The 13,158-nt window shown below is 44.3% G+C and overlaps 1 protein-coding gene across 1 annotated transcript in view; it reads right to left on the bottom strand.

Moving 5' to 3' along the window:
- LOC146204615 (band 7 protein AGAP004871-like) overlaps positions 1-11,356 on the bottom strand; it is a 230,551-nt gene extending 219,195 nt beyond the window's left edge. The window contains exon 1 of the mRNA XM_084589302.1: positions 11,056-11,356. Coding sequence (XP_084445428.1) covers positions 11,056-11,104 — 49 coding nt within the window. The 5' untranslated portion in view covers positions 11,105-11,356. The remainder of the gene's footprint in view (positions 1-11,055) is intronic.
- Between the last annotated feature and the right edge of the window lie 1,802 nt (positions 11,357-13,158).

The following is a 13,158-nucleotide window of genomic DNA, read 5'->3' as shown; positions in this document are numbered from 1 at the left end:
GCGTTGATCTCGCATTAGGTAATAGAAGCTTTGCGCTTGGTTTACAACTAACCAAGCCGGCAATTGGATTTTTACTAAGCATATTTTCCCCCTCCATCGGGGGCGACCGCTAGCTAATGGACGAAAAAAGGGGCACCGTTGTTCGAAAAGATTACTAGCGCTTTCATTCTCTTTTTTTTTTTCACAATTTGTTGAAAGCCTACAAAGAAGCCTCTGCTCACTGAATCGAGAATCTATTCCCGAATGGCCAATAAAATGTTGAAAACCTAGTAAACGCAAAGCCGACAGAGTCTCATCAGTATCCAGCTGTTATACGACGGAACCATATGGGTCTCTTTTACTGGGAGCTTAGGTGCTCAAAACCTGGCTTAGACTTTGCCCGTGTCGCTGCGTAGTATGCAAGTCAGGAAGAGCGAATGTGAGAAATGGTTTTCTTCAGTAAATGTATAGTGCTGGTTTGTAGACGAAATGATCCTTCTCGGTTATTCTTCAAGCCACAAGAGCTCGCTAACAAAGAAAAACTTTTGCATTCGCTAATGCTCGCGTGCCGTTTTCGCAACTTTTTTTTGTCTAATCCGGTGCGGCCATGTGTACACAAATGCGACAGCCAAACGATTTTGCCGTGTAAACATTCTATGTACCTGACTCTAACCGCTGATAAAAAGGTATATCAGCTTCAATTAAAGACTGTCTTACACTTGCCCCCTGAAAGCGTTATTTTCTTTTTGCATATAAAGGCTTTTCATCTGTCCTTGAGGGCACAAGCTTGAAGCGTTATTTTGGGCGCACACAGCCCTAGTTGGTGTCGTTAAGCGCTGACATGGTTAACAAAAAGACCGTCATCACTCTCGACGTCCCCTATTGAAGCCTTTTAGGGCAGAATCAGGTCCAACCAGCCTCCCGAGAGACAAGCGGCTGCCTAATGTTATCAGCTTGTTCCGTAGCTTCTAGCTGCCTCTGCCGTTAACAATGCCCACGCTGCAACAGCAGCATAAATGGAGTTCTTATCCGGCTGCAAACACCTGCATAATGCAGAGACTTGAAAAATGAGTTTCTGAAACAAACCTGCCGACATCCACAATGCCTAAATGGAGACAATGAAATACGCTTTTCACGTGTCACAGCTGCTATGGCGGTCTGTAGTGCATAAATGATTAGAAAAGAATACCAAAAGAAATCGACCAGGGTGATGGCATCATGGTCTAGGCGCTGCGCTGCTGACGTTAGGAAGCCGCAGACTCAACTTAAGAGGCGGCGGGCACGTTTTAACATGAATGCAGGTGGTGAGCGGATTTCGAACGCCTAAAACCTTTTCATTTGGGCCGGTTGGCGCATGCAGAAATAAAAAAAAAAGAAAAAGAGCACATCTAGAAGGGCCCGAAATAAGAGTAAATTTAAACGCTTTAGTCTGGCTTTTCTCAATTCTTTTCGGTGCAGTTTGATATTTTATGGCCAGTGCTGTGTTCATGTATTTTCGTCTGTACGTTGTTCGTGCGCTGTTTCTCTATTTTTTTCTTTAAACACAGGAAATGATACAAAATAAACCAGGATACAAACTCCAGGTTTCTCTAAGTAGTGATATCCGCGGAGAAAGACCGAATAAACCTTGGATAGGTGCCATAAGTACGGGTGCGATAGTTCAACACTTTCTAACAGCGAAGCGAATATGCATCCATTGATTTGCCAAAGGAATCATTTAGTGCATGCTCTAAATTATTCGGAAATGAGTAGAAGTTATTCAGATGAGTTAGAGTACCTTTCGAACAATTCGCATGAAATTTAGTTAGCTTTCTTTGACAAGCGCTCCGAAAGCACAGCACGTGTACGCCGATGTCGCATGACATGCTGCCTGAATAGGCCAGTGCGGCGTGGACTTCCCAGCTCCCCGACGCGCACCATTCTTGGGCCGGCGCTCATGCGTGGCTCAACATGTTCCATAAGACTGAACGACGTCGTGGGGCTCAAGCAGATTCGGCAAACCTTCTCATGATGCCCGATCTCGGATACAACTATACATGATACAATTATTTGAGATCTATGACCTCTTTCCCAAACATTTCACCCTAAAGAGCCGAGCACCAGGCCAGGGGAAATCTTGCACCCATTTAAAAACCGGTGGGTAACCGGCGGCACCAGGGATCGAACCTGGGACCTCCCGAACACGAGGCGGATGCTCTACCACAAGGCCACGCTTCGGTATCTCATGATGCCTGTGCTTTTAATCACATATAAAACGATTGTTAGATAGTTAAAATACAGAATTCGTGTTGCGTCTTGTTAGTGCACATCGATGTTTCGCCTTTCAACAGCTATATACAGCTTCGCACCGCATCACCGCCTTTCACCTTTTACGCGATTATTAATTGTGCACAAACATTCAGTGCTTTTGCGATTTCTCGTCAAAATATTCGATTATTATTCGATTCCTTTCAATCATTACTCAATTCAGTTGTTGAGCTACACCCTTCATATTCGATTCTATCTTGATAAAGTGCTATTCGCACACCAGCGGCCATAACCATAAAGTGTCATCGATAGCATAAAGCTACGTCTACAAATGCTACGTCAAAACAATGCTACGTCTACTGCAAAGAAACTGATAATGTAGATTCGTCAAAACATTTTCCGCCGGTAACCCCATATATCCTTCAGATTTGCAATGCGCAGCAGTTTCCCTTAGTGCAACTGGCTCGGGTGATCCCGCTACTTTTTCACAGTGCCTCTCACAAAATAGTTCACTCTAGGAATCAGCGGCCGTTCAGCCAAAGCATATTGGAGACTATTCACTCCTTCTTGCGAATGTAAGAAGTATAATAAACAAGCGTGATGCCGTATCATCTTTGATGGAGACAGGTGTGGCTGATATTGTAATTTTGACTGAGACCTGGTTGTCAAGTAAAGTCGAGAGCAGAGAACTGTTTTCTTGTGAAAAGAAGTATACTGTTTACAGACGTGGCCGCGGTGACCGGTCAGGGGGCGGTGTTCTGGTCCCCGTATCTGAAAGCATAATTTCTTACCTTGTCCCGATCCAATCAGAACTTGGATTTCTTTGTATATGTGTTACTTTAAATCATCTCGATGTTATTGTTTTTGCGTGCTATCGGCCTCCGCATTCTGCCGCCCCATTGTAACTGCTAATTTATCTGAGGGTCTAGCTTTCGTGGACCTCTGTTACAAATTTAACTTATCTCAGCTTGTAAAGGAAACAACTCGCATTAACCCCCCCCCCCCCCCCCCCCCCTTGTGCGCAAACGTACTTGACCTTGTGCTCGCGAACTATGCTGATGCTATCTCGTCGGCGACTCTCCTGCCAGCTCTAAGTGATCACTTTGCAATCTACTTCACTATGCCACCACGCTTATCTCGCCATTCTAAACAGTCAAAAGTTATATGCCGTTGCAGGAGAGCAGACTTTGAAACTATACATTTAGCTCTTGAGAAGATTTTTAACTCATTCTTGCCGCACTTCTGGGAACGCACAGTGCATGAAAACAGGAGGTTATTTAAAAGCCAGGTCGAAGCGCTCATCGATAACTATATCCCTCTCCAGCGAATATCTGGCAAGAGACGTTCACCCTGGTTTAACCCATCTTTAAAACGCCTACTTAATAAGAAAAAGCGAATGTTTCGTCGTTGTCATGAAGTGAACACTGACAGAGCAAGGTTAGCTTACCAATCTAGTGCAGCAGACTGTAAAAATGCTCTCTTCCTTGCTAAACACAAATATTTCCACACCATCCTTCCTTCCGTGCTTTCTTCAAACAAGCGCAAGATTTGGAACTTCATCAGCATGCGCGAACCCAATGGCGTTCTTCTGTTCCCAAAGACACGGGATCGTATCCCGGCCTCGGCGGCCGCTTTTCGATGGTGGCAAGAAGCAAGGCGGTCGTGTGCTGTGCGATGTCAGTGCACGTTAAAGAACCCCAGGTGGTCGAAATTTCCGAAGTCCTCCACTACGGCGTCTCTCATAGCCTGAGTTGCTTTGGGAATCGAACCCAACAAACCAAACCAATGGCGTTCGCTTGAAGAACGATGAAGGGATTTTTCTGCCAGATAAACAGCGTTATATCGTGCTAATAACACGCTTTCATCATCGTTCTCACATGCTGCACCAGTAACCTGTCCTGCTTTTTCTGCGCATGACTTTTTACAGATGGATCCTATTCTTATCGACCGGGTTGGCATTGCCAAATTAATAGAAGTTGCAAAAATTTCATCGCCAGCTGGTCCTGATGGTATTAACTACAAAGTTTTAAAAAGCACCCAGCGTACTCATCCATTACATTGTCGTATATCTTTTCAGACTCTTTACAGAGTGCCACGCTACCGGACGACTGGAAGGTGGCAAAGGTGGTTCCGGTGCATGAATCTGGTGATGTCCACAGCCGCCGCAACTATTGACCAATTTCATTGGCGTCAGTTTCGTGCAAGTTGCTTGAACCCATAATCTATTCTAGCCTATCTCTCATTTTGAATCAAACTGTTTATTCACACCCAATTAGCACGGTTTTCGAAAGCGCCATTCCTGCGAAACACAACTTCTCGCTTTCATCAATGATTTGTTTTCCATTTCGGATTAATCGTCATTTGTGAATTGCATTTTTATCGATTTTGCGAAACCATTTGATATTGTTTTACATCAAATTCTAATTTTCAAGCTTAGCAAACTTTATCTCGATACTAATGTTATAAAGTGGAGTGAATGCTTTTTGGAGGGTCGTACTCAGTACGTCACCATTACCGACTGTGACTCACCCGTAAGTCCTGTAACATCGGGCGTTCCTCAAGGTTTCATACTAGGTCTTCTGCTCTTCCTAATTTATATTAACGATCTTTCTGATTTCATTGATTCCCAAATATTTCATTGATTCCCAAAAAAAGGCCCGTATAGACGACCTTGAGGACCGCTCACGCCGCAACAATTTAATCTTACGAGGTATACCCGACGAACGCGAAACCTGGGATGAAACGGAACGCAAGGTGTCTGCAGTCCTTTCAAATGCCTTTGACAATGAACTTCCCGATTCGTTCATAGAGCGTGCTCACCGCATAGGCACATTTTCAGTGGACAGGTGTCGGCCCATAGTTGTCCACTTCCGTTCGTTTAAAGTTCGTTCTTTGATACTGGCATCGCGATCCAAACTCAAATCTGACAACATTTCCGTGTCGGAAGATTTTTCACCCGCCACCCGCAAAGCGCGCCAGCAGCTTACTGATTTCGCTAAAAGCCTGCCGCAATCACCTAAGTTCCAATTGCGTCACAACAAACTTTACGTTAACAACAAATGCTACATGTGTGACCACATCACCAACAACATCAAACTGATAAAGAACTTGCCAGTTGAATCATCACATGAACACACACCTCGGCGAGCCACAGTACATGCCGAACATTCCGATAACGTCCCGTAGCATCACGTGAGGGGACGTGGACAGCCATCTAAACCACGAATATCTATCCTACTAGCTAACGTGAGAAGCATTGTTAACAAGCGTGACATATTTCATTCTGTAGCTGACACTTGTAACCCAGATGTTATTGCGCTCACCGAAACCTGGCTTCATTCTAATATACGTAACACAGAAATCTTTAACGACTCATCCCTCTACACGTTCTATCGCTGCGACCGCACATCACGTCAGGGTGGTGGCGTATTACTTGCTGTTTCTAAAATGATCCGGTCATACGCACTGAACATCATTACAAACCTCGAGATTGTCTGGGCATGCATAGAACTTGGACACTTAAAGCTCATTTTCGGTGTATGCTACCGCCCTCCCGGTCATTCTATTAACTTCATCGATGACTTACACGATGCAATAAATGCAGTTTCTACTCGTCACCCAACGGCGCCTATTTTCTTACTGGGTGACTTCAACTTTCCCAACATATCTTGGTCCTCTGAAGCCCCTGTTCAGAGTCCAATTTCAAGTCTAAGCACAGACTTCATAAACCTTTGTTCCACTTTTTCATTCTCCCAACTAGCATCTGAACCGACAAGAATCACCAACACTACCGCCAACACCCTTGATTTAATACTGACCACACACCCTGATATTGCCTCAAAAATTACGTACCTGCCTGGACTTAGTGACCACTTATCGCTCTCGTTTGACATTAGCGTACATACTTCACCCGCTCGAAAAATCACCAAACAGATCCGTGACTATAAAAAGGCTAATTTTCCGGCTATTAACGCGGAACTCGCTGAATTTCTTGACTTTTTTTCCGTGGGCTTTGATAACCGCTCTGTTGAAACTAACTGGAACATCTTTCTTACTAAAATCAATGACTTGACAAATACTTATATTCCGTTACGGTCTATATCTTCCCACTCAAAAGCTCCGTGGTATAACGCATACTTAAAACGGCTGTCAAATAGGAAAAAGCGCTTCTACCGAATTGCCAAAAGGTCTGGCAGTCAAGAAAAATGGGAGGCGTATTACGGGGCTAACAATGCTTACGTATCTGCACTTAAAAACGCGAGGCATAATTTTCTTCATAATACGCTTCCCAACATTCTTACCACGGACCCAAAAAGGTTTTGGAGGGTGGTTAATCCAACCGATAATAACACCATTTCTTTATTAGACGCTAACGGCCATTCCATCCCGGATGAAGATTGCGCAACAGTTTTAAACTCCGCCTTCTGCAGTAATTTCGTTCAGTGTAACTACGCCACATTTCCGCAAACTAAACACTATAATTACCAAACTATGGATCCAATAATAATCGAACCCCGGGGTATTGAGAAGATAATCGACTCCCTTAAAATATGTTCTAGCCCAGGCAGTGACTTCATCAATTCAAAATTTCTAAAGGGTGCTAAAACTTACTGTTCATTATTACTGTCTAAGATATTTCAGCAGTCCCTCCTCACTGGTGCCCTACCTGCTGACTGGACGGTCGGGAAGGTGATCCCCATCTATAAATCAGGTAACAAGAATTCACCCCTGAATTACCGCCCCATCTCCTTAACAAGCATTCCATGTAAAATTTTAGAACACATATTATATTCAGGCATCGCAAACTTTCTGGATTCCAATTCATTTTTTACTAATACACAGCACGGTTTTCGTAAGCGGTTGTCTTGCGAAACACAGTTAGTATCATTCACACATAAACTTCATTCCATCCTCGATCGCCGCTCATTAGCCGACTGCGTCTTTCTCGACTTCGCAAAGGCGTTTGAAAAAGTACCCCATAAACTACTACTCCTCAAGCTAAGTAAACTTAACCTCGATCCAAATCTGTTTTCCTGGCTTGAATATTTTCTTTGTAACCGCTCTCAGTTCGTATCTACTAACAATACATCTTCCCCATTACGTCCCGTCGAATCTGGCGTACCACAGGGTTCGGTTTTAGGCCCTCTCCTCTTTCTAATTTATATTAACGACTTACCTAATTGTGTATCGACTTACCTAATTGTGTATCTTCTAACATTCACCTTTTTGCTGATGACTGCGTTATTTTTCGGGAAATTAACGACATTAACGATTTCTGTGCTCTACAAGACGATCTCACTTCCATATCCGCGTGGTGTAAATTATGGCTAATGCAACTAAATTCTTCAAAATGCAAAGTTTTACGTGTTTCCCGCACATCACCTGCTACTAATACATATCATCTGAATAACACTGCACTCGAGGCTGTCACATCATATCGATATCTTGGCGTCCATATAACTTCTTCTCTCACTTGGTCACTCCACATTACCACCGTAATTAACAACGCTAACAGCATGTTAGGCTACCTGCGCCGCAACTTCTCCGCCGCTCCTACTTCATTAAAACTAACGCTGTATAAAACGCTTGTCCGCACTAAACTCGAATACGCATCAGCAATTTGGGACCCAAGCTCCACTAACTTAACTAATTCACTCGAGCTAGTGCAAAACAACTCTGCCCGGTTCATCCTTCTTAACTACAATCGTACAGCAAGTGTCACCTCCATGAAAAACATGCTAAATCTACCTACTTTAGCCTCCCGTCGAAAATTCTCACGGTTATGCTTATTTCATAAACTTTTCTACAATTGCCCCATTCTACGAGATGAACTAATTTCTGTGCCATATTTCATCTCATCCCGGCTTGATCATGCACATAAAGTCGGCATCACATCATACAAAACCAAAGCTTGTTCGCAGTCGTTTATTCCCCGCACATCAGCAGATTGGAATCACCTTCCCGGATCGACAGCCAGCATTCAAGACAGCCTGCGATTCCGTGCCAACTTAGCTAACATTGTATACTCAGGCCCTTAACAATTGTATTCATTGCTGTTACAATCACCAATGTTATTTTTGCCTTTCACTTACAACTATATTCTTACTATAGCAGCTAAAAATGTATAACCAGGAACATGACGCTTGTATTTTTCATTTTTGTACTTTAACCTCTGTTCTATTTTTGTAACCACTCCCCTCTGAAATGCCCCTGGCCTTGAGGGTAATCATAAATAAAATAAATAAATAATACTATGACGCTGCAATTAGTGATAATGATAATGAACAAAAGCAATGATAATGAGGGCGCGTTTATGTAATAATTATAATGAGAGCAAACGTTATGCACCGTGCGCAGCAGCAACGCTCTGGCTTTCGCATTTCTGCAGTGTATATTCCACAGTGTTCTCGCATTTTTTTTTTTTTTTTGTGGCTGAATTACAACTAGACGTTTATTATATCACAGATGAAACGCTGAAGGGAAGCCCGCATGAACCATGGAAGACCCTGTCCAAACCGACGTGCATTCATGCAGCAGTCATTGGGCGCATATTCCTCAAGAAATCTTTTCCAGCTGGCGCACAAACGGTAAACAGCATCGCATGGCAACGATCAAACGAAGTCACCCGTTATAGTGTCGCTGTAAATTTCGTGACGTTGGCCTCTATTATAGAGCCACTGTGATCGTCTGGCTTGCATGACCTGATCTACCATGGAACGCGTATTCGTCAAGAAAAGCGTTTGCCACAGCACTTCTTCGTGCGGGAAAATGACGCCGGAAGCATATAGGGAAGTGAACGTTTACGACGAATTGTAACGAAGACTGCAGAGTCAATTACAAGGGCTGCCTGCAATCATACTTACTGCGTAGTTAGTGAACAGGCACGCGATAACCGACAGCACAGTATTCCGTTCGATGAGGAATGCGCTTCTCATTTTTACTCAGATATAGCGTTGAACGAAATAGGTTCAAGCTCAACTGCTGCTCCCACGCTTTTGAAGAATCCACGAAGATTCCTGTCACATTTCACGACAGCACACGAGACACAAATGCCACATCAAAGAAACGTCTTTGATAAGCGCAATAAGTAGGTGAACGCGATCAGCAATTTGTTCTTGCAGTCTGCTGCTGAGCTCTATAACTTCACGTATTTTCTTTCACACCCACGGTACCATAACTTCACGTAGTTTCTTTCGCACCCATGGTGCCTAATCCTACCGCAAACACGCTTTGGAACGAAACGCAGACACACTGGATGCAGCGGAGGCGGCGGAGAGCACCTGATTTTAGGTTCGTGCGAGGCACCGCGGGCTGGCAGAGGCCGCGGCCTGCCTATACGTAACAACAAACTTCATCGTTCACGTGGCTGTGTCTCCTCTCATTATTAATATTGTAAAGGCGTCATGAAAATATGTCCCTGTGGTTAATATTTTGCGCGTGCTTTTAATGAGAACGGGTTTCCGGGACATGAATTGGCGATATTCTAAGCTGTGCAACCACTTTTTCGCGCAGTAAAACGTGTTCTCGGAGAATAATTCATCTATCTTGCTTAGCTTGGAGTTTCCCTTTAGGGCACTTAATGAGTGAATTGCTGGCGTTCGCCCGATGTTAAAAATTTGGGAGGATGTACGTACTTGTCGCTTTTAAAGCAGACCAAGCTTGTTTGCCTTAAAATGTATTTGTTAATTTTAGTTTAGTTCACTTGCAGAGCCATTTCATAAATTACTATTTTTACCAGCTCCGTTGACTTGGGGCTTAATGTGCACTTATGATTCGCGCTTTTCTTATAACGTTTAAATCACATTTTTTGTTAACTTTTATTTGTATTATTGACATTTGCAAAGTGTCCGTCGCCCTAGCCCGTTCGATACTCTTCAGAAACACTACCATTCTTCGATATAGTAGTAGGTACTATTAAAGAATGGTTTCACGTATATCGCATTCGTTAGGAGTGACTGTACTTTGTTGCACTGCCAATTGTTCAACTTTGGATGTCGTTGAGAACACTATCAGAGTGGGGGATCGCTTGTTTCAGGTGCGTGTCATAAACTTATGAAGAAACCACATGTAAAAATTATTCCTGCAAACAAGCAAGCAACCCAAGCATACTCATGCGGATGTCTTTAACACGCTTGTATGGAAATACTGCCGGGCGTAAAGTAACCTCGAGGGCTACATACGTATTATTCTAACGGCTCGAGGATAACATTGGGCAGTTTACCACTTTCGCATGGTTATGAATTCAGTTTACATATTTATAACCACGACATAGGCTGACGTGAAAGAAAGAGCACGGCATAAAGCTTGTAACTGTTGACCTTACAAGCAAGGATCATCACAAGAAAATTGAACTCACGCCATCCTTGAATATTAGTCGATACCGATATAGCTATTTGGCCCAAAGTAGACAAAATGTGCAAACAGACGTGTTCTGTTAGATCACATTTTGTACCTACATAATGTCTCGTCTTGTGCGAGGGCGACTGAAACGGCAATCAATCAAACCACGTATAGCGAAGGCAGTGAGACAGTTATTGATGGAAATTGGTCCACTTTTCCAGTAAAAACTTTCGTAGTGCATGCCGGCTTACTGAAGAATTATTCTTCGTTACACGGTGAACGAACACTTATTTGCAAATTTATCGCCCGCAATCCTAAGCACCGCTAAAAAACTCAGGTGAAAGCACGCACATAAAAAATACAAAGAGGGAGAGAGCTTCCGCTTCCGGTCGGGCCACGCGTGCAAACAGAAAAGCGTTTCTCTGGGTGCGCAAGCATCCCGAACAACACGCGGAACGCTCAAAGTGAAGAGAAACAGCTCCGCTTTACCGATGGCTTCGGTCAGCGGTACCTTTACATGGTCGCCATTTTTCGGCATCCTAAACGTCCACCACGAGCCAGGAGAAGTTCGGCCGATTCGCCCACGCACGCACAAACGCACAGACACACTCACAGGTCGCAACCCGAAAGGCAGCAGAGCAGAAGAAAAAATGCCGCCAGGAATGTGTTAGGCCTCGGGGAGCCAAGAAAGGCGACTTCCAACTCTTGTTGCTGAGGGCATTAGTTAAGCTTGGAAGCACAGGCAGCACAGGGCACGGATGGTTTCCTTTCATTCGTTACTCGCCGCTCTTTTCCTTTTTCTTGCGTTGCGGCCAGCCGTCTAGGAACGGCAGAAGCGGCCCCCTCCTCGCGATCTCCGACAGCGACTCAAAACAATGGGCCGCAGAGAGAGACAAAAAACACGGCGCCCGGCCGCGCGCTACGCGAGGCCCAGCCCGGAACAGCCGCGTCCCCGACGAGCACGACGAGCGTTGATTGAGGCAAGTGCCTCCCTTGTGCGCTGACATGCACCTGCCTGCCTAGAGCGAGGGACCTTTTTGCTCTTTGGTCGCAATAACAATAACAAAAAAAACGTATAAAAACTACACGTTACCCAAATATTATGCATTCATGCGTGCAATGTCACCGCGTTACAGAGAATTATACACTGATGTCGTGCATTTGAGAAAAATCTCTCTTGTTTGCCATCCCGTAAAAGTGCTACACGATCGCGTGTGTGGACGCGCTTTTAGCTCTTTTGGCAACGTGGAGCATTGCACTCCTAACAGCATTGCACGCCTAATAGCAGCTTCCGTCAGGCGCTTAGACATCAGCAAAAACGCAATGCCGCGTTGTGAACAATTACAGACGTGCTCTTGACTGGTAGCATTTCTCGCCTGCTCTCCAGGTAGTCCAGTTAGCAGATGCACGTCGCGAGTAGCTTCTACCGAGCACGGAGGGCGCGTTGCAGTGCAAAACCACTGCGGATGCGCTCAAAACTGATTTCTCCGCACGCTGGGTTGTGCGTTATGACGCTGCTGTCGACACGGCAAACTTCGGCGCAGGCTGCCTATTGGATAACACCATCTGTTCTTCCAGGATGCATGTGTACGGGGCAGCTGTTATGCTGTAGACAGGAAAAGTAGTGCGTGCAGCATGGGCTTTTCGGCGCGAATACTCAAATTATTTTGAATAATGGGTGATTACCCGGCTGTCTCTGGCAAAGGCGACTTCCGAACGGCCGCAAGGTCAGGTTATTTCTGCCATTTTACCAAAGCAGGCAAAGCTGTCAGTATAAAGCCTAGAATGGCAGTCGGTTTTCTGGCCGAGTTTTGTAATGCCCACACAATGAAAACGTGATGGATGCGCTAACCTCTATATTGTAAAACTACTAACCTTTATTGTAAAATACTAACCTCTATATTGTAAAAAGAATGTATAAATAAATGAATGTTAGGTATATTCATCAATGTAGTTCTTCTCCGTAATATTAATAGGAAGTTCGGCTGATTGTTGACTGAATTAATGCAATAATACTGCATACAATTATTCAAGGAAGTGTAATAAATTATTAACATAGATATAAATAACTTCATGTCCATTCCCCGCAGTAGTACATTCATTGAAATTTCAGGGTTCTTTTCTCTTCTTTTTTTCTTCAGTGAAGATTAGTTTTTGTATTGAAATTCGTTCAGGTTTTGTACATCTCACGGTACGCACGTAGCATCTTTTCCAGCTGAAACTTTGTCCTTGGGTCGAGAAATGTGTTGTCAAATGCGGTTCAGACGATACTGTGAAGGTTTTATATACCTCTCGACGACAGCGATAAAACATTACTGTCGTTTATACCGCCCTTATAGTATGTGATACGAAGAGCAGTGCAGAGTTAAGCTATATAGCACACCGAATACGCATCGCGGATGCGGCTCTCGCTCGGGCACGCGTTCGCCAGCTGCGGCTAGCAACTACAGAGAGCATCAAGAGCACGATCCCAAGGACCACGAGAGCGAAGTTTCATTAGGGCTCCGAGAACACGAGCCTAAACGAGCAACAATAGCACGTCCAAAAAGAGCACGAGGTCTAAAAGAGCAACAAGTGGTTATGCAGAGCTAT

The sequence above is a fragment of the Amblyomma maculatum genome, chromosome 1 (assembly GCF_055883805.1).
Source record: "Amblyomma maculatum isolate TAMU_Amacu chromosome 1, ASM5588380v1, whole genome shotgun sequence".
NCBI classification, from domain to species: Eukaryota; Metazoa; Arthropoda; class Arachnida; order Ixodida; family Ixodidae; genus Amblyomma; species Amblyomma maculatum.
This window is presented reverse-complemented; position numbering and strand designations above follow the sequence as displayed.